The sequence below is a fragment of the Ailuropoda melanoleuca genome, chromosome X, assembly GCF_002007445.2.
Source record: "Ailuropoda melanoleuca isolate Jingjing chromosome X, ASM200744v2, whole genome shotgun sequence".
NCBI lineage: Eukaryota > Metazoa > Chordata > Mammalia > Carnivora > Ursidae > Ailuropoda > Ailuropoda melanoleuca.
Genome location: NC_048238.1, coordinates 74,468,391 through 74,489,585, shown reverse-complemented (window position 1 = coordinate 74,489,585; position 21,195 = coordinate 74,468,391). Strand labels below are relative to the sequence as shown.

Below are 21,195 nucleotides of genomic sequence, written 5' to 3'. Positions count from 1 at the left end.
TCAGGGAAGAGAGGAGAGCGCGCGTGGGGGAGAGAGGGGAAGATCAGTGAGAAGGGGCCAGAAACCGAGGCGAGTTTGAGCGTGCTTCCGTGAGTTTGGTTTCAGGCATTCCCCGGGCACCGCGAGAGCGTGCCAGGCGCTCTCAGACTCCCCGCGCGGGCAACCGCTCGCTCTCCGCAGACCCCCCGAAACCGGCTGGTGGAGGGGCGGCGGTTAAAGGCAGCGACGAGACGGGCTTGTGCGGGCGGCGTCTCTCCTGCAGGGGGACCCGTCCTCGGTGGGACGCGGAACATCTGCCCTCCCGCGGAGCTCGAGACCGGGGTGGCTCGGCGTCCCCGGCCGGCCGCGAGTAGATTTCTGACGGAGGATGCGCCCTGAGCCGCCAGAGAGCCGGCGCGGCGGCGCCGAGCGCGCGGACGGGGGGAGAGCCGGGCCGGGTTCCCGGGAGCGCGGGCGAGGGTGCGAGCGGCCATGTGGGTGCGAGGGTGCGGGCGGTGGGGGCGGGGGCTGGGGGGGCAGGACCCAGGCGGCCTCCGGGGTAGCGGCGGAGGAGCGTTCTCCGCCGGCCCCCCTGGGGTAATTTACATGCTGTCACAGCCCCGTGCCGACTCCTGGGCGTGCAGCTCGCTCACTCGCTCACTGGCTCCCTCGCTCACTCGCTCTCGGCTCCTGCCACCGCTCAGCCGGCACAGCCCAGGGGAGCCCGAGAGCGGGAGAGCCAGCGGGCCGGGGAGGGAGGGAGCAAAGGAGGGAGGGAGCGAGGGCGCGCCCCGGCTCTCGCTCTGCCCTGCTGCCCGCCCTTCCTGCTGCCACAGGTCCGCCGAGCCCCGCTCACACTTGGGAAACTTGGGACTGCGCTAGGGCCGCGTGTAGCACCTAGGGGGGCGGGGGCAGCCCCGGCCTCTAGAGGAGGGGGAGGAGGAGGAAGAGGAGGAAGTGAGCCCGAAGGATCCGCTTGGAGCTGTTTGTCCAGCTGTTTCTATTCGCACCCAGAGCAGCACAGCCAGGAGGGGGCCGAGCCGAGGGTGGCTGGCTTTAGGCGCTAATTTCCAACTCTTCTCACAGCTTGTGTTTTCCAGACACCCTGGAGTCCCCTCAGGCCAGCCCGGCGGGCGCGCACCTGCCAGCCGACCCTGACCTCGAGGGCCAAGCGGCCCCCGAGCCTGAGAAGATGGCCCAGCCCAAGACCGACTGCCGCTCACCTGTCGGTCTCGACTGCTGCAACTGCTGCCTGGACCTGGCCCACCGGAGCGGGCTCCAGAGCGACAGCAGCGGAGAGAACAACAACCCGGGCAGCCCTACCGTGAGCAACTTTCGGCAGCTGCAGGAGAAGCTAATCTTTGAGAACCTCAACACCGACAAGCTCAACAGCATAATGCGGCAGGATTCGCTAGAGCCCGTGCTGCGGGACCCCTGTTACCTGATCAATGAGGGCATCTGCAACCGCAACATCGACCAGACCATGCTCTCCATCCTGCTCTTCTTCCACAGGTGGGTGGCTGGGCATTCGGGTGGGCACGCGGTCCCGGCTGGCGCCGGCCTCTGCTGGACCCTCACCTCTGACGGAAGGGGCGACCGGGTCGTTCACGGGGGAGGGGGAGCACTGCGGAGGGGGGGCTCCGGATGGCCGCGACCTGACTCGGACCCTTGGGCTACGTGGAGTCCGGTGGGGCAGAGGGGAGGCCCAGCAGGTGGGAGCCCTATTTTGAAGGGTGCCCGCGGAGACTTGCCTAGGGAAATCTGGACTCCTGGAGGTGGGCAGAGCCCTAGATCGGTTTGGGGGTAGCCAGCGGCACCCCGTCCTCAAATGCGCACACTTCCGCCACCGTTTTGGAGATTCCGCTGCGGGATGCTCCCGGGATCCGAGCTGCACCCTTCTCAGAAGCCCATTTCTAAATGTGCAAACTCGGACTGAAATTGCAGGGCTTTTAAATTACCTAGTGGCCCTGACTGACAGCGAGGGCAAGCAAAATGTCAAGACAAATTAAGCTGCTGCTGGTGTGGGGGAGGGCGAAGAATAAGAAAAATTACACGTGTGAGAATTTTTTGAGACTCTGGTTGGGGGTACCCCCACCTCCTCCATGGATCACGGCCTTCAATTTCCAGTGATGGCTAAAAGCAGCCCCAGAGAGAACATCCTGGGACTGGTGGGTGGATGAACCCTTGTCTCCGCAGGCCTGTGTTGGAGTGCGGGTCAGACTTTCTAGAAATCCTATTGAAGGGCAAGGAAGGGAGGGGGAGGGGAGAAACACAACGGGAAGACCCAAGGTGGCTGCTGTCCTCCAGTCCAAGACATTCTGGTAAGAGCTAGTCTTGGTAGCCCGGAGACAACTGAGGCAGTTTTGAGGCAGGGGAAGCAGGAAACCCAGCCCTGGGGTTGGTGTTAGAACCATCAGGACAGGACGCTGGGGCGGAGGGGATGCGCGCACTCGCGCATCTGTGTGTGTGTGTGTGTGTGTGTGTGTGTGTGTGTGTGTGTAAGCAGGCATGTATAGGGGTGGATCTTATTCTCTCTCAACAACAAAGGTTATGTAAGAGAAGGAGAACCCCGCTGTGGGAGACCAGGGTTGTGGTACAAGTTATGGCTCTATCTCCGTCTGTGTGAACCTGAGCAAGTTCCCTGATCTTTCTGGTCTCTTAAGGTTCCTTGTAGTTCTGAGATTTCAGGTCGCAGGTGGTGTATTGGGCCAAGGTAATAAGTAATTTTGAGCACCCAGAGAATATTTGAATCATCGGGTGGCTCTGCGAAGCACACATAGGAAATTGTCAAAGCAATCCCATTGGCAGGAACTGCCCTCAGTTGGTGCTAAGACCAGGTTTGCCTCCACAGCCCCACAAGCAGGGCTGCTGACTTCGTTAGCATTATCATAACAAGTTGTATTTCTCAAGCATTTTCCAGGCCATCAAAGCCCTTTCTAGTTAATTGTTTCACGTGAGGCAGCAATTGTCTCAAAGAAACCAAGCCAGATACGGAACAGGTTTCCAGGGAATCTTCGTTTCTGGTGAAAGATTACAAGTGTATTCACACCACAGACGCCGCAGCCCCTGCCCAGCTAAAGCCCTAACAGGCTCCTAACAATCCTGCCCCAAAGGGTAGGAGAGTGGTAGAGGGGGAGGGGTGGCAGAAACACCTGGAAAGAGCGCCTGTAGCATTTGTATTCTTTCAATGGGGGTGAGAAACTGCCTCGAAATGGCCTTGCTGAAGTAGAAGAGGGGACGCTTCCTCGGCTCTGGTTCCCAAGTCCAAGGCCTAGGACTGTCAGCCTAGGTGAGCGAGGTGTAAGGCTGAGAGCCTGAGATCAGTGTTGGCTTGTGCCACACCTTGGGATGCTTTCTGGTTGTCTGGGTTTCTTGAATGGAAAAACCTCCTACGTCACCTACTACCATGGACACCTGCTTGTTGACGCTTGGTTCTTGGCAAAGCCTGGAAATACTATGGGTTGGGGGTGGGGGCGCTGAGGGCATTGGTTGAGGGAGCAGGGCGAATGGTTGAGAAGGTGTGCCTGAATACTGTGCCTCCTGGAATCAGAGCAACTCAGTGTCCCGAACAGCTGAGCAGCAAACCAGCAAGCCCTCAGGCTTCTGTGAGGCTGGGCAGTGACAGGGTCCTGTGGTAACAGCCCTAAAGTTCTAGAAGGATGAAGCATTGTCTCATTTTCCTTGACCTTTCCTAGGACCTTAGAGATTGCAGATTCTGAATGTGGTTTAGATTTTGCCCAAAATGACATGCTCCTTAGCAACGTAGGAGACCATTATTGCTGGGCATGGGACTTCTCCAGGGTCTGAGCTGGGCAGCCTTCTCCAAAGTGAAAATTTCCTCTTTCTTACTTCATTTATTCCCTGGGCATCTGTCTTCAAAACTCAGCCATCCCTTTTACTTCAGTTCCATTTAATGATTTGGTATTTCAAATTGCTGCCTGGGTGTCCTTTTCCTTTAATTTGTTGGCTTTCAAGGCTGCCTCTTCTAGAAAAGTTACTCTCTCGCCTCTCTGCCTGCAGCCCACTCCTCTGCTGCCAGGGATCCTGTTTTCTAGGGAGGAAGGGCGGGGCACATTCTTCCTTTCTATCTGGTTTGTCTACTTTGACCTGCCCCTGCTCCTGGCTTAGTTCTTGGAATCCTTGGAACACAAGAGTGTAAGCAATTTGAGGGTAGGACCGTGTTTTACACTCAGTTTTCCCTCGGCTTCTTGTTAGACAGCCAGTACGCAATAACTGTTGTTGTTTTTTTAACCAGATGACTGCTTAATTATTGGTGTGGTCCTCTGTAAAGATTTTACAACTTTAAACTAGTCTTGGAAAATCCTTATTAATATTTAAGTATGATTTCTGTTGTTTGAGCTACATGCATTTACTTCTAGCCTGGTAGAAGTCCTGATGGACGGTGCTGTGTATATACCTACGAATCAATGGTAATGGGCACACAGCTTGTTGGTATATAAAGGTGCCTCTAAAATACTGGGTAAAGTGAAGATATGTTTTATTTTTTTTAAGATTTTATTTATTTATTTAGATTGAAAGAGAGAGAGAGTGCGCACAAGCAGGGAGGAGAGGCAGAGGGAGAAGCAGACTCCCTGCTGAGCAGGGAGCCCGATGTGGGACTGGATCCCAGGACCCTGAGATCATGACCTGAGCCAAAGGCAAATGCATAACTGACTGAGCCACCCAGGTGCCCCAGGGGAAGATGTGTTTTAAATACCATCCCTTAGGGGCGCCTGGGTGGCTCAGTGGGTTAAGCGGCTGCCTTAAGCTCAGGTCATGATCTCAAGGTCCTGGGATGGAGCCCCACATCCTCAGAGTTCCCTGCTCAGTGGGGAGCCTGCTTCTCCCTCTCCCTCTGACCGTCCCCCCCTCGTGCTTTCTCTCTCTTTCTCAAATAAATAAATAAAAACCATCCCTTCAATCTCGTGTTAGGTAACTAACAACAACAGATTAATAGCTAACATTTATTGAGCGTTTACAATATGTACTAAGCATTCTATCTGCATAATCTCACTTAATACTTACAGCAACCCAATGAAATGGGTACTGTTGTCACCCTTCTTTATTTTATAATAAAGGAAATTGAGGCTTGGGAAAATTAAGTAACTTGCCTGATGCCTCACAACAAAGAGCAAAGCCAAAACTCCGCCTAAGATCAATCAGACACTTAAGAATTGTCTGCGAAGAAAGAGTTGTTAAGCAGAGGTAAATATTAGCCTAGAAACTAATCAAGTGGTTAAAATGTCCTTACTGCGTAGGGTGACCGACCCTCCAGTCGGGGAAAACAAGACTTTCAATGTTCAAACCAGGACAGTCCCAGGGAAACTGGGATGGTTGGTCACCCTTTTATTCAGGGACACTGCCTTATCATTTGAATATGCTTCTAAAACTGGAAAACTTAGGAGGCAGATAGAATATACTGGGCAAACAGGTAAAATTTCCAATTTAAATGTAGCCTATGAGGGGCACCTGGCTGGCTCAGCCGATAGAACATGCAACTCTTGATCTCAGGGTCATGAGCTCAAGCCCCACACTGGGCATGGAGCCTACTTAAAAAAATGTAGAAAAAATAAAATAAAATATGGAGTACCCAGGCAGCTCAGTCGGTTAAGCATCTGACTCTTGATTTCAGCTCAGTTCATGATCTCAGGATCCTGAGACGGAGCCTCATGTCGGGCACCAAGCTGGGCATGGAGCCTGCTTGAGATTCTCTCTCCCCCTCTCCCTCTCCCTCTGGCCCTCCTCCTGCTCCTCCTCTCTCTCTCTTTCTCAAATAAATAAATCTTTTAAAAAATTAAAATAGGGGCGCCTGGGTGGCACAGCGGTTAAGCGTCTGCCTTCGGCTCAGGGCGTGATCCTGGCGTTATGGGATCGAGCCCCACGTCAGGCTCCTCTGCTGTGAGCCTGCTTCTTCCTCTCCCACTCCCCTGCTTGTGTTCCCTCTCTCGCTGGCTGTCTCTATCTCTGTCGAATAAATAAAATCTTTAAAAAAAATTAAAATAAAATAAATGTAGCCCATAAAAAAACTTGCAAAGTTGACATGTGAGGGGCCTTAATTCTCTGATCAGTAAGGTGTAGCGAGCTGGAACGAGAGCTTTTGCCAGTCTGTTATTGTCACTGATGTTGTAACCTCAAATATAGTTCTAAGATTTTGTCCAAAGCGTCTCAATCAGCTCTGTTCTGCCTGTGGCCCCCAAGCGCACCTGCCTAGTGTGGCCTGAGACACTCTGAATTAGAGTTTGCTTCCGGCTCTAAAAGTCCTCATTGTCTTCCTTTAACCTTCTAGCTGGCAACAACTGGTTCCCTCACTTAGATGCTCAGAAAATAATAATAGCAAAAATGTCGAATTGCTTTGCGTGTGCTAATTTCTTTAACTTTCCTATTGAGTTGATATATAGCAGCAAGGGGTAAGATAGAGATTCAGAGATCAGGTTTCCCAGAAAAATTCGCATACAAATTATTTGGGCTTCTCTAAGGGAGTCTTAGAATGAATGATTTTATAAGTGTATGTTCCTGCATTTGACCTCTGAGGGCGTAGCCACTTACATGGTGTGATTTGAGGCGCAAAACGACTCTCCTACCTGCCTGCTGTAGTGTCTAAAGTCATACTCTAAGATCTAGTTCGACATCTGTGTACCATGTAAAACCCTTCTTTCATGGCACCAGTGGTATGCAGACCACACCGTGAGAAACCCGGAATTCGAGATTGCAACCCTTTGTCAACTAATTTGCCATTTGATTTTGAGGATGGAGGGGTTTTTTTTTTCCTGTAGTGAGGTTTTGGATTTCTATGTGGTTAATTAAGCCTGTCATTCTTTGCCTTTGTGATTTTTTCACTTTTGGTATCAAGCTTCGAAAGTCCTTCCCTTGCCCAAGGTAATTTAAAATAACTATTTCCTGAGCCCCTAGTGGTCTGACAAAGAATAAATACTCTTGGATTAAGACACATTCCCTGTTAACATGACAAATGCATCTGCAAACTTAACTGTCATGGGTTGGATGCCTCATGAGAATCTTGACATGTAAGAAATTGTCTCTTTCTTGAGGCATGGATGTGAATTTCATGTGCTAAGAGGCTTTTGCTGGTATAGGTATATAATATACATAAATCATATGTATATATGATATATAGGTGTTTTATGTACGTACATGAAGTATGTAATATATACATATATAGCCGAAAAACGTATATAACACAAAAGTTGCCATTCTAACCACTTTGAAGCAGCCGGTTCAGTGGTATTAAGTACATTTGCGAGCTTGTGCAACCCTCCATCTCCAGAACTCTGTCATCACCCCAACAGAACTCTCTACATATTAAACACTGACTCCCCATCCTCCCTTCCCCGCAGCGCCTGGTAACCTCTATTCTACTTTCTGTCTCTATGAATTTGCCAGCTCTAGGGATTTTTTGTAAGTAGAACCATACACTGTGTGGCCTTTTGGGTCTGGCTTCTTTGACTTAGTATAAGGTTTTCAAGGTTCACCCATGTTGTGGCATGTGACAGTACTTCATTCCTTCTTAATGACTGAATAATATTCCATTGTGTGGATCAACCACATTTTGTTGAACCACTCATCCGTCTACGGACACATGGGTCACCTCCACCTGTTGGCTGTGGTGAAAAATGCTGCCATGCACGCTGGCATACAGGCATCTTTTTGAGTCCCTGTCTCTTTGGGGAGAACACCCCCCCAATCAGCTGCTAGGGCTGGTGATTACAATGAAAAGAAAGCTAAAAAGTTTAACGAAGTGATGAAAAGAGAAGTTTTTGTAGGGGAAATGATGGGCTTTCTGGATGCTCATGAATCCAGGCTGGCAAAGGTTTTAGGGTGCCCCTTTCATGAATGGCCAGGGCCTACCATACCTTTTAGCCACATGTGACATTATTACTTATCATTGACTACTTTGTGTGGATTTATTTATCAGACCTTCTTTCAAGAAGGCAACTCACTGGGAGTAAGGTTCTATGGGAATGACACGTGGGAAGGCCAAGTTTGGAGAAGGGAGGTAGAGAGGCAAGGCTGGCGTCCATGGAAGGCCCGCTGCAGCATGGGGCTCTGGGCAGCATGGGAGCTGGAGAGGTGTAGCTAGCAGGTTTGTGCTCTTAAAGAAAAATGGTAGGGGGTGCACCTGGATGGCTCGGTCATTTAAGCGCCTGCCTTTGGCTCAGGTCATGACCCCAGGGTCCTGGGATCGAGCCCTGAGTCAGGCTCCCTGCTCAGTAGGGAGTCTGCTTCTCCCTCTCCCTCTGCCCCTTCCCCCTTGCTTGTGTGCGTGCTCTCTCTCTCCAATAAATAAATAAGATCTTTAAAAAAAAGAAAAAGAAGAAAGAAAGAAAGAAAGAAAGAAAGAAAGAAAGAAAGAAAATGGTAAGAACAGAGCATGAATTTTACCCACTGCTCCAGTTTGCCAGGAATGGACACATGTGAGCCCACACCTCAGAAAAGAACTCTTCCCAGGGTGACCTTATTTTCCCTCCCTGCCTGAAGAGAAGGTTAACAGTCCTGCTCCTATTTGCACTTCCAGATAAACTAACAAGCTCTCAATTCCAGGTAGAGTGTTGGCTCCTTTCCAGGAGAGGTCCTGAAGGCCAGGGAGTCTGGGTAAATGGAGATAGATGCGGCTGGCCAAGGCTGCCAGGGTCTCCCATCCTCTGAGTGATGGAGCCCAGCAGAGCACTTGCCCCCGCCTTGTGGGGTGGTGGAGGCGAGCAAGGCCAGCCCTGTCTATGCGCACCTGGTGGTGGCCGTTGTGCTGTGTTTGCTCATCACGATGCTGCTCCTACCTGAACTTTCTCCTCTTATGTAAGGCATCCCTCAAGATAACTACAAAGCCATAATCTGCCATGGCTGGCTGGGTTTACATAATAAATTGGTTGGTGTCATGCAATCACCTCTCGAGCCCTGGAGAAGCCAACGTGCTGAGTGGGACTGAAGCTTGGGCCCATTTAGTGGAGCACTCTGTGTGCTCTGTGCACTCAAGGGAAGGCGTTCCATGACCACAGGGGTCAAAAAGACGAAATTTCCCTTTTAGATGAAGACAGCAATAATGGCCCAGGACATGTTGTGCTGTTCCAATGCCTGCAATAATGGGACAAGGGTTAGGGCTTCACTGTAAGACCACAGCTTTGGCAGAGCAGGCCTTCCATAGAACCCTGTGGGCTAATGGGATCTGCGTGAGGTCCAGAAGGCTAGATCCTAGCCTCAAAGCAGATTTCATGAGGAGTCATGGCAGGGGCTTAGGGCAGCCACTGTCTACCATGCCGACACCAAGCTGGATGAAGGAGTTGGGCTGGGAATAAGATAGGGGTCAGGGAGAGTAGACAGCAAGTTTCCCAAATGCTAATCGAGGCAGGAGGAAATCTTAATCAGTGAGCAAGGCAAATTCACTTGTACCTTCTAGCTGGAGGTCCCTGCCCCAAAGTGGCTGTTACCCTTTTGGAAACAGTGTAAGTGGGGTGAGATCCCAGCCAGCATGGGAGACCAAATGGGAAGCTTTCCACGGCACAGACACTAGCCCAAGGAGAAACAAGAGCTGGAAGCAGGCTTGGTCAGTGATGTCCCAGGCACACTGTCAGCCTTCCTCTCCTGGAAGCCACTTTCCTCAAATAGGCCCAGCCTGAAGTCAGGGCCCTGCCTGTGGACAGAACCCCATAGGGACCTTCCCCATCCTTCCTCGAAGGAAGAATTTACTCACGAAATAGCCTTGGGTATTCAACCCACTTCCTCTTGTCTTCTCTTCAGGGGAGATGGAGAGCAGCTGCTCACAGCTTAGGGGTCTGGCTGGGATTCCCGTCAGAGTGGTCTAGACCATTGGCTGGCTACGCCTGCTATCCCTGAGGAAGAAGGGGGTGAGAAGAAGGGAAGTGGTTCCAGCGGCCCTTTCCTTGCTTACCCACCCCCCCTCCCACCCTCCCTCACCTTGCTTAGCCTCACTCCCAGACTAGGCTGGGCCTAGGCCAGCCTGAGGGCCCTGACTCATTATCTCGCACAGTGCCTTATGTAACAGAGCCAGGTTACTGAGGCATCAAGCTTCTGCTTGTTCAGTGGCAGGCTTCCCTGGGGCCAGGCATTCAGAAGTCTGCTGGGGGTCTACAGAGCTCATCCTATTTCCAAAGGAAAAGCCTGCTTTCCCTATCGTGTCAGGAAAACAGTGTGCTTAGAGGCAAGTACCAGGTTGCAAAGGTGATCCTCCCTGAGCCCCCACCCTCAGCAGCACATGTAAGCAGGCAGGTGAGCTGCTGTGGGCGTAGCGTGATTTGGGGCATTTGGTGGGGCAGGAGGTGGAGAGTAGGGAGCGCGACTTCTTCTATCACCCAATCCTACATTGCTAAAGAGATAACCTGGTGCATCTGGAGGGGCCCCAGGACAGGTCTTAGAAGTCCCTGTTCCTTTTGTATTCGCTTATTGGTTCAGGGACTGCTCTGGGACCCCACACAGAATAGTTTACTACAAGCTGGGGGAGCCCTTTAAAAGAAGGCCAATTCCCAGTCCATTCTCCATGAAGCCTCAAAGTCCCCAGGCTGGCCTGAATTCACAAGGACTCTTAGCTTTCTTTCTTCCTGTCCCATTCAGAAAATTACATTACCTGGCTTGGTGCAACCAAGTCCCCAGCAAAGTCAGGCTTATTGAATTCTCTGACATATTTCTCTAGTAAGTTCATTTTACTATCTATAACACGGAATAGGCCAATCAATCTAATATTCCCTTGGCTTCAAGTTTGTGACTAAACCGGGAGTTCCTCTTCTGCTCTTCCCTTGTCTTTGCCTGAGCCCATCCCACTGTGCTGCCAGTGGGTAAATGGCTCACAGGCTGAGGGTAGTTGGGGACACTGTTCTCTGGTTAGAGAAAAAGAGGAAGAAATAGGGAAACAAAGTAAAAAGAAAAGTGGTATGGAAATTACCAGCAGACATGGTGGTAACCAAAGCTCAGACTCCGGAATCCTCAGGGCTCAGGAGAGCTGGGCCCTGGAAGTCCCCCAGATCCCAGCCAGAATCCAGTCAATATTGGGGAGCCTGAGGTGAAGGTGCAGAATTTCCCTTTCTTGAGACCCCCCTCCTGGGCTTTGAGCCCCTCGCTTCTCCTTATCCCCGCTGCCCTTCTAGTTCAGAGTCCATTGCTGTAAGAAAAAAAAGAAGAAGAAGAAAGAAAGAAAGGAAGGAAGGAAGGAAGGAAGGAAGGAAGGAAGGAAGGAAGACTAAGAAAAAGCTCTGCTCTGTCTGAAGGCAACATAGTCTGCCTACCCAGGTGCACAGAGAAATGAATGATGGCAGCCCCTCATTGGGCCTTGGACTGAGTGACCAAGTGCTTTAGTCAATCAAGCCATCATTTATTGACCAAGGGCCCACTGTTGATCGAGCACCCACTGTGGATTTATTGAGTGCCTACCCTGCTTAACACTGAAGAAGACAGGCAAGGTGGCAGGGGCCAGGATGGGGCCTGGGGAGCTAAGAGTGTAGCTGGAGGGGTGGAGAAGCTGTCCCCAAGGCCAGTGGGGGACAAAGCAGTTCCACTAAGGCAACTGCGGGCCCGGCTAGGGACTCCTGCTCCTTGCGGGAAAGGCCTTAAGCTTGCTGGGCCCTGGGTCCGCAGGGCTGGAGCTTGGGCCGTGCCAAAGCAAACTAGGAAGGGAGAGTCTCTCTAGGGCTGCGGCTCCCAGCAGGGCCATAAGAATGGGTTGGCTTTGGCATGGTGGGAAGCAGCTGCAGGGCTCTCTGGTTGGGACAGGGGAGGGGATCCTTGCCAGTGGAGCAGGGATCATGGGTAGGAAGGGGCTGGCCTGGAGTGGGGACGGCAGCCAAGAACACTTTCTATTCTTCCTGGACTGAAAGCCGGAGTCACCAAGCTTCAGGAACCAGAGGAGGGCCCACTCTGGCCCTCCTCTCATTGCTCCTCTTTGACTCCGGGCAAGCTGGCCCCTAGTACCCTCGGGGACCTGGGCTAGCCCTGGGTAGATGAAGGCCTTTGGGGCCTGGGAGCAGGAAGGCGCACCTCTCTTTTCTGCCTGGAGAAAGCTCATGGGAACCAGGTGGGTTGAGCTTGGAGGGCAGTCGAGGGTGGGCACCAGAGGAGCCTGGGGGGCAGGTGGCTTCATATCTCAGCACCCCTGGCCTTGATCTCCACCAGGCCCTTCCTGAGGTGGGTCACATATCCAGGGACAAGTCAAGGTGCTGCCATGAGAATATATACACAATTCGCCCATATGTCTTTGGACAAAAGTTGCTGGCAGCCCTGTAGGAGGCCATTTTAGCTTTGTTTGCACCTTGCTCAAATCCTTCTTTCCCAGATGCTACCAGTGAAGGCCCTGGGGTAATGCGAAGGAAGGAGGGAAGCCTCAAGCTGATAGGAGAAGGAGCTGGGGGAGCAAAAGGAGCCAGCCTCAAGTCACCTGGGGAAGGAAGTCACCTGACCAGAGCAGCACTCTGCCCTTGCTTTCTGGGACCCTCTCCCCCAGCTAGTATGCTGGGCACTCACACTCATACCCTTTCCCATCAGTGCTCTGGAGAATTCACATTTAAACTCATGAACAGATTCAGTCAACAAAACATATTTCTTGCACACCGTCCCTGGGCCAGGCTCAGTGTTAGGCACTGGGAATCGAACAGGAAACTCACAAGAGATGCAGTCACAGCCATCATGGAATAATCAGCAGAGTAGGCTAGATTATTAGATAGACATTAACCAGTCACACTAATGAAGGTACCGATTACAAACTGGGTAAGAGGGAAAAGGAACAAGCTTCTGTCAGAGAGTTTAACGAAGGTTCAGACAAGGCTACCTGAGGAAGTGATACCTGAGCTGAGGGGCTGCATCTCTAATACTGAAATCATCAGCCCCAGTGTAGTTCGAATCAGCAGACCCAGGCCAAAGGAGACATTTTTAGGCCGAGGACTTGCGAAGGCACCCCTGGAGTTGTACTGTGAGGTAGCTCCTCACACCCTTGGAAACATCTCTAGGCCGTGAGTGGCTGTCAGGTCCAAAGAGGAGGACTAACAGCATTCTGACAGGAGGAAGAGATGAGTTTGAAGCCCACGGGGCGACTAGTACCTAATGTCATCCTTTGCTAAAAATAGTCCATGACAGTATGGAAATGTGTAAAGGCTGGTCCTGGGGACCGGCGATAAAGTGGGTATAGCCTGTGGGGAGGAAAATTTGGTTTTGTAAATTATTTACTGTAAAGAAAAAAGAAAGGGGAGGGTCGTCTGGTTTTTCCTTTCTCTTTGTGGGCCTCCTTCTGAGTTATGAATGCTTCTCATTGTACAGAGGCAGTGGGACACAGAGCTTCAGGCTGCACTCCTTTCTGGAGCCCGAGGTGTAAATTTTCTGGGCTGCAAATGTCAGATATTCGTCCAGGCTGAAAAACAACCTGAATGCAGAAGGAAAGGGAGGCTACACCTCAGAGAGGGGCAAAGTTGATCAAGGGACTCCAAACAGCTTTCATTTTTGAGAGTGGCTGGTCCCACCATAACAGCAAGGCGAGTGACAGCGGAGAGTCAGCGTGATCCAAGGGATTCTAATTGTGAAGGGTCCAGATAAGGCCAACAAGACTTATTTAGCCAGCAGGAGATAAACCTGGGACTTCAGGGGGCTATGGGGCCAGGCTAATGGAACAAAGATGATTGATCTAAGATGAGTTTAAGGGTGGAGTGGAGGGTGGTGAAGAGAGAGAGAGGTTGATCTTCAAATATAAGAGAAGTCACAACTCAGAGATGGTGACTAGCTGCTTCCAAACCACACCAGGAACAAAACAAGAGGAAACAGGCCTCTACTGTAGCATGAAGAACTGAGATTAGATAATAGGAAGAACTTCCTGACGACAATCATTCAGAGAAGCTAAATAAAAGTACCGTGGTGTGTTCTAATAATGTGTAAATGTGGGGAAGGTGCTGACCATAGAAATAAAGAACTGGGTAAAGGTGTAGAGGGGCGGTTATAAGGACCAAGGACAGGAAGGGACAGATAGGCAAAGGAGGCAGAAGCAGGTGCTCCTAAGTCAGAACAGAGTGCATGTGTGGTATATGAAAGTATTTTCACAAAAATACTTTCATAATAAAAATGTCTGTGAAATTTCCACTGGCGCTCAGTCATTAAAGCCAGCATGCACTCTTCTGACCTGGAATGGGGTGGGGGAATGGACTCAAGAACTGTTAGGGTAGCTTCCTGCGTCCTACAGCCTTCTCAAATTAGCCTCAGTAGGGTACCCATCTTCCACAGGCTAACAGTTTGGGGGAGCACTCCTGTGCCGGGGGCATCAGAGGAAGACTGCCCACCCCAGCTACTTGTGGAGGAAGAGGATTCCTCTTTCCACGCACATGAGGAAGATTAGACGTGAGGGATACAGCAGCAACCAACAAACCAGGCAGGATCCCTGCGGCAGGAAACTTGCAATCTGGTGGCAGAGACAGACATTAAATAATAATTACATAAATAACTGTACCATTACAGGTGCAGGAAGCCATGAGAACATAACCTAAGGGGGCTTCCGCTAGGATTAGGAGATCTGCAGAAAGAAGTCACCTTGTTAAAACCCTGGGCACCTCATGTACCCCTCGGTGAGCTAGTCTTACCCCAAATCAGTATCGAGGGAAGGCAGAACGGCCCCAGTCACTAAGATGCCCTAAGATATGGATAGTGGAGTCTGTCCAGCTCACTGAGGCCTTCGTGTAGACGCAAACCCTCAAGGACATTTTCTCGTTCCCGAGATCAAGCAGCCTTGATTTAGGTAGAGTGATTCTCTAAGGGCCATAATAGTCTATCAGCTGAAAATCAGGATCAGGAAGGCTTTGAAGAGCTCACTCGCCAGATGAACAGGATGAAGGTCAGTGAAGAGAATAAAGAACTAATGCACTGAAAATGACACTTGAAATTGGCCCCCAGAAATACCGGCTCTCCAAAATGCTGTCTTTACTCTCCTATTCAAATGCGGGAGACTTTGCTAGTATATTCTAGTATTTGCAGCGATGTGTGCCCAGGGCTGTTGGATCTCGGGGAGCCAGGATCCTAGAGAAGCAGGGTCCTCCTCTGCTTTCCCCTGTCCCTCTACCAGAGAAGTGGGAGGCGCTGGCCCTTGTAGGGAGCTGGGATGGTCTTCTCCCACCCCCCCCCACGAAATACCCTGGAGGGGCCACCAAGAAGCAGAGAAAGATACTAGCCACGTGTGCTCATGAAGTACAGGGGCTTCACATCTGATAAACTACCATTGACAGACTCTTTGACCTTGACAAGTGACTTCCCTGGACCTCAGTTTTCTCATCTAAAGAATGGGGCAAGTGTGGTTGGAAAGGTTCAGTGAGAGGATGCTCCCAGGAAGCCTTCAGTAAAGGGAAGCCAGCCTTCATTACCTTAGGCAGGTCTTACATGGAACCAGAACAACGCGTCCTCTGCCTTGCCTTGCCTTCCCTCTCACCAGTCCTCCTGGGGACCCTTCCCCTTGCTCCGTCAGTCTCACGCCCTCTCCTGCCCAGAGCCTGCTAACACCTGCAGCCCAGTCTGGCAGGCTTTCTCCCACTTGCTCTCTGAACTTTCTTCATTCACACTCAGGTATAAATGACTGAGAAGGCTTTTGGCTTTCCTCCTTCAGAGGGAGGGGCGTGTGGGTGGGCAGGGCGAGCTCCCGGGAGCCTGGAAATTTGTACCAGAGATCAAAACCTACGAAGCTTGAGGGCACTCTACAGGCATTGCTAGCAAAAGGAGAAGGGTTTCAGAAGGCAGTGAAGCTGGGGACTGCCTCTTCAAGACCCCAGGTGTCCCCCTTCCCAGGGTCGGGGGCCAGCACCTTCTGCTTCTACACACATCTTAGAGACCCGGAGGCTCAGAACGAGCAGGGCTTTCGCAGCCCTTTGGTCCAATCCCCTCCCATTACAGGTGAGGAAACTGAGGTCCAGAAGAGGCTGTGTACCTGCCTCCAAACCAACAGCCAATTACTGACCAGCTGAAAAGAGAAACCATATCTCCTGATTCTCTGACCCAATGGTCTTCCGACTTCTTGTCTCTAGACGGCTGTGCACATCCCATCCCAGTAGGTACACAATATCTCCATGCCAGGAGACCAGCTTTGGGTCCACCTGATGCCAAAAACGGTGTTTTTTTATTTGATTTTATTTAACAGAATTGACCAGTGGTTTGGGTGTTATGGAGTCCCAGCCCTGGAATCCTGCTTCTGCTCAGGCTGGGGCTGCGTGCCACAGCCACAGTCATGCAAGGGGGACAGAAAGGCCTGCTGTTCAGCTTGGAAAAGAAATCAGTTGCTGAAACATTGGTCTTTTTGAAAGTTCCAACCACAGGGGCTGGCTGGCAGAGCCGCCGTCTGGGCTCCCCCGGAGGATCCGGCCCTCCCCTTCAGTCTGGGAGTTAGTTTAGGAAGCTGGCCCGGCCTCTGCAGGAGATCCGGAGGGCAGTGCTCACCCCAGGAGCTCCAGCCTTTCCTCAGAGCCTAGCAGCCCCCAAGGCACTCAGGGCCGGGAACTTCCTCCTGCCTCCACAGCCTAGCCAGCCCAGGCTGGCCCTGAGACTCCCCGAGCACTTTTCTTTTGAGACTGAGGAAGAGTTTCCAGTTGCTCCTGCCCTAGCCCAGCAGCTACAGAGAGAGAAATTGAGGGAGATACGGAAGGAAAGGGAGAGAAGGAGGAAGGAAAGGAGGGAGGGGGAGAGAGAGCAAGCAAGAGAGAAGAGGAACCAACCCCAGCCAGGCAATCAAGGCTTTCCTGGGCAGTGGCGAGATGAAGGGGGAAAGGCTAGAGGAGCCCCAGCTCGTGGAAGAGCCCCAGCTTGGGGAGGACCCTGAACTCGTGGAGGAGGCACAGTTCCTGGAGGAGCTACAGCTCGAAGTGGTGGAAAGTGGGTCAGATTTAGATCCAGAAGATCTGGGTTCCAGTCCCGACTTTGCCACCAATCTGATGCTTGAGCTTGAGTAAGTAACTCCCTACCCTTTCGTGGGCTGCTTTCCCTACTAATGAAATGGGGGAGGGGAGAGCCAAGCCGGTCTCTAGAGTCTCTTCCAACTCATTTATTCAGGAAAACGCCTCGAAAATCCTAATGTGCGTGGATGGGACACACAGATGCTTTGGATAAGTCGTTGGACTCCCGAATGTTAAAATGCTGGGGTAGGGGAGAAGGAGTTCCCATGAATGAGAAAAGGGAAGGAGAAGGTGGTAAATGTGTAAAGAGTCATGATCTCAAGAGGGAGTCCAGATTGAATAGAACATTGGGGTTAATTTTCAGAACCCAAGGGATGTTGGACTTGGAATGAGCTAGTAAGGAGAACTAGGATGTTTGGGGGTGTGGTCAATGCGCAGTTGCTAATGAGCCTCTCCACTAAATGTCTCCGGGTGGCCCCTTAAGCCCCAAAACTCAGGTACTCAATCCAGAATGTGTTTCTTGTGGGCTTCCTATGCGTCTTTGTGGAAATTCTCAATTGAGTTAGGAGTATCTTCAGGTCTTGCATGTTCACATCCAGATCTAAAAGAGAGCCTAAGAAGAGAGACTAGACTGACCCCTTGTCTTAGAAACCTGCTTTCTTGGGAAATCCCCCACTTTCAGCAGACCCACTGCTGGAGGGCCCTCTGAGAATTTGACATTCACTATATATAGCTACTCTCCCCCCTCACTAATGCACAGATGAACTACCAGAAACCAATCTGCTTGTTGAGTGTTCGTGTTTGGTACATCGCACTGCATTCGGATTCCTTCAGAGTTGCTCGCCCCTCCCCGGCTTGTATGGTGAGAGTCTATGAGCCATAGTAGGTGACATTTCACTAACCAGAGAGCGCCTTGCAGGGCCAGGCGTGAGAGCGCAGGGCTCCCTAGATTGCAGGTCATCTCCAACATCCTCTGCCAACTGTGTCCCCATCAGCGCCCCCACTGCCGGGGAAGCTGCAGTAGGGAGAGTGAGTAGAAGAGGAACACCCCCTCCCCAGCACCTGTCCAGACACCTGCTCACTGCCCTAGTGCCCCCATCCACGCCACCACATGCTCTGCTCCCTTGCGACTAGTCCTTCTTCTAGTCTCAGTACCTTCAACAATCATTTCTTGCCACTCAGTTAATCAATCATAGATTCCTAAGGTAGGAAGGGATCTTGAAATTCCTGCAGGAAACTGTGCTGCCCTATATAGAGCCCTATGGTCTTCCTTGGCACCTTAGGGGCCGCCCCAGGGGCAGAAGGAAGAAAGGGAAGAGAGATGAGGGAAAGGGAGGAGAAGCCAGGTAGAAGGTGAATTTGAGGGAGGGAAGGAGAGGAGGGGAGAGTTCAGAGGACAAAAAGAAAGAGGGGAGGTAGATTGTGCCACCACCTGACCAAATAGAGGTTAACACCTCCAAACAAAAAAGGTCACAAATAAGAATCTTAACGCGTGTCCTTTAAAGCTGTAGGGTTTGGGTCCTCACCTGGCTTGCTTTTCCTCATCACAGGGTTTTCAGGCTGGGCTCCCCTGAACTAGAAGGTGTCTTGTGTGAGGCTCCGGGTCCCCCCCCAGGGGAACCCAGGGGGCGGAGTTTCCAGCCTGGGGCAGTTCTGCTGTTCTAAGGACTTTGCATCCAGAGACCCTGAGAGCCGCCAGGTTAGAGTGGGGGTGGGGGTGGGGGTGGTGAGCAATNAATCGGTACACCTCTTTCTGGCCGGCAGAATGCTGGGGCCCCTCCTCTCGTGTTCCTGCTGCGGGCCTGCTTTGTCTCCCGCTGACCACCCTAGGAGCAGGCTCGGGAGAGGGCGGGTCGCTGGCTTCCCAGGGAAGACAGTGTTCCCAGCCAAGGGCACCACGTGCTCCCTGGGCGGCCAGCCCCAGCCGGAGGTCGCCGGACCTGTGGAGCGCCTGGCCCGACAGGCAAGGCTACTGATGTGGGCTTAGGGCACTCCAGCTGATGCAGCCCCAGGGGCCAAGGCAGAAGAAGTCCACTCCAGAGAGGGCACTGTCTGAGCTAAGTGGGTCTAGTGTGGAATTCTCAGCAGGGGAAATAGCCGGAGGGAAGGAACACTTGACTGAGAATAAGGGCCCTGTGTTCTGGTGCAAACTCCAGCTTTGGCTGGGGCTGGCACCTGAAAGGAGAAAAATAATAAGGGCCCGGGCCCTTGCCCTGAGAGAAAGGCACGAGGGAGGCGGGCTCAGGAATGGTATTCCGGGCCAGGCGGGCATTCTCAAGCCCTGCCGGCTTTACATTGGAGGAGGATATAAAGCCTTGCTTGTTGGCGGTGGGGACCATCTGCGTGCACTATACAGAGAGTACTGTTCCCCCGAGCGTGGTAAACATATGCTGGTGGTATGTGAGATGATTTTAGGTGCTACATGAACTAACTTTGTTTTTCTATTTTTATGGCTATTTATTTATTTGACAGGTAGTAAGGGGGAGAATGTGTCTAACATATACACCCTGTGATTTCAAAAATATTCCTAAGGTGGGGGCATTTTTAATAAGTGAATCTGCTTTAAGTTATTTTTTGTTGTTGTTGTTTTAAGATTTACTTATTTGAGAGAGAGAGAAAGAGAGAGAGCAGTAGGGAGAGGCACAAGGAGAGAGAGAGGGTCCCAAGCAGACTCAGTGCTGAGTGCAGAACCTGAGGCGGGGCTCGATCTCACGACCCCGAGGTCATGACTGAGCCAAAACTGAGAGTCGGTCGCTTAACCAACTGCACCACCCAGGTGCCCCTAAGAACAATGCTGGTGGTACTCAGATGTGGCTAATATCTTGACAGTGGTAAGCAAATCCCTGCATTTGGGACCCCACTACCACACTGTGTTAGCAGAGGCGGGCCAGAGGATAGTAGGGGCCATCCAGTATGGTTTGAGATCATCTCGTCCATGTACACCTAGCTTGAAGGCCTCCTCTGACAGCCCTAGTCCAAGTGTAAGAACACCCTGCTATTTTTATATCCCTGGTGTCCTGCTCTGCCCCATGACACTCAACACTCCAGATTACCGGCAGGCCTTTCCCTTGCTCCAGAACACACGGAGAGGGGCGGGGGGTAGAAAGCTTCGGGAAAGTTGGTGGGGCTGTCCTCACCAGCTTCCACTGATTTCTTCTCAGCATTGTTCATTGGCAAATTTAACTCAGATGTAAGGAGGTATTTCCAGGAAGCAGGTCAAAGAGGTTACGATCTTTCTCTGAATGCACAAAGCCGCAGTAGGACAGGAAGTGTGTGACGGTGGCAATTTACATGGACTGGAGCCGATTTCCGGACAGATTTGGACAAGATTTGGTGGGAAATTTGTAGAAAATCAAACTGGAGAAGAGGGTTCCTATTTCTGTTGGGAGTCTGTGATGAGCTCTGTCCCTATAAATAAGTTTGCTCCACTTCCTCCTTTGCTTGCCCTAAGATAGGGAACGTGATTATTAGCCCTGCTTCCTCCCAGGGCTCACCTTGCAGATTATGGGGATGAACCCCAGGAAGCAAGCAGCAAGGCAATAAAGTTATGGGCCTGGTCTCCCGCCTTCCAAGTGGGTTGCAACCTTGGGAGCCTTGCATCTCTTTCCTATGTTGTTTGGTCCCTGGAACTGTCTTTAGCAAAAGGCCCAGGCAGATACAGTTGAGCCACAAACACCTCGAAGAAAGGGAATACCACAATATCCTTTGGTGGTACATTCCAGTGTTTCACAACCTTTGCTCTCCGGGACCGTCCCTCTTAAATTCTGTCCTCCAGCTTTCTTATACACCACGTAATATGCTTAAATGGTAGTTATTCCATCCCTTGTCAGCCCCCTTTGCCAGATTAGCTGTATCTGTTTTTTAAAAAACACTTTGAACCAGCTTGTATTTCTCCATCCTCTAGACACTGTTCAAATTCTCCACCGGAGATTTCATTCTGTCCCCTGTAACTGCTGAGAATGTAAGGGGCACACCTTTGCCTGTAGACAGCCGCCCCGCCCCAGTCTCTTCTCTGACCACTGACACACATTTGGAAGGTGGCAAGGTAGGAAAGGAGTAACATTAACTGGGCCTCGGAGGGCCCAACCACCTGTCCTAACCCTCTGAGCTAGCTGTCCAACAGGAGACGAGAGCAGTGTAGAGTTTCATTAGTGGCCGGCGGCCATGGAGTAGAGAAGGAAGATGACTTCATAGTTCCTACATGTTTCTTTCCTATTTAGAGCATCCAGGATCATGCTTGTTCCTTAATGCTACTGAATTGTGTGCTAACGATTCATTGCAGCCTCCTCCTTTAGCCTCCCTACCCACATAGCCCCATTCTTTTATCTGGGTAGAGTCACATTTTGATTATTCCTAT

At 51.4% G+C, this 21,195-nt stretch overlaps 1 protein-coding gene across 1 annotated transcript in view; it reads left to right on the top strand.

Annotated features, from left to right (window-relative positions):
• The first annotated feature begins 1,065 nt into the window (after positions 1-1,065).
• TSC22D3 (TSC22 domain family member 3) overlaps positions 1,066-21,195 on the top strand; it is a 60,971-nt gene continuing 40,841 nt past the window's right edge. Inside the window, exon 1 of the mRNA XM_034648833.1 lies at positions 1,066-1,491. Coding sequence (XP_034504724.1) covers positions 1,172-1,491 — 320 coding nt within the window. The 5' untranslated portion in view covers positions 1,066-1,171. The remainder of the gene's footprint in view (positions 1,492-21,195) is intronic.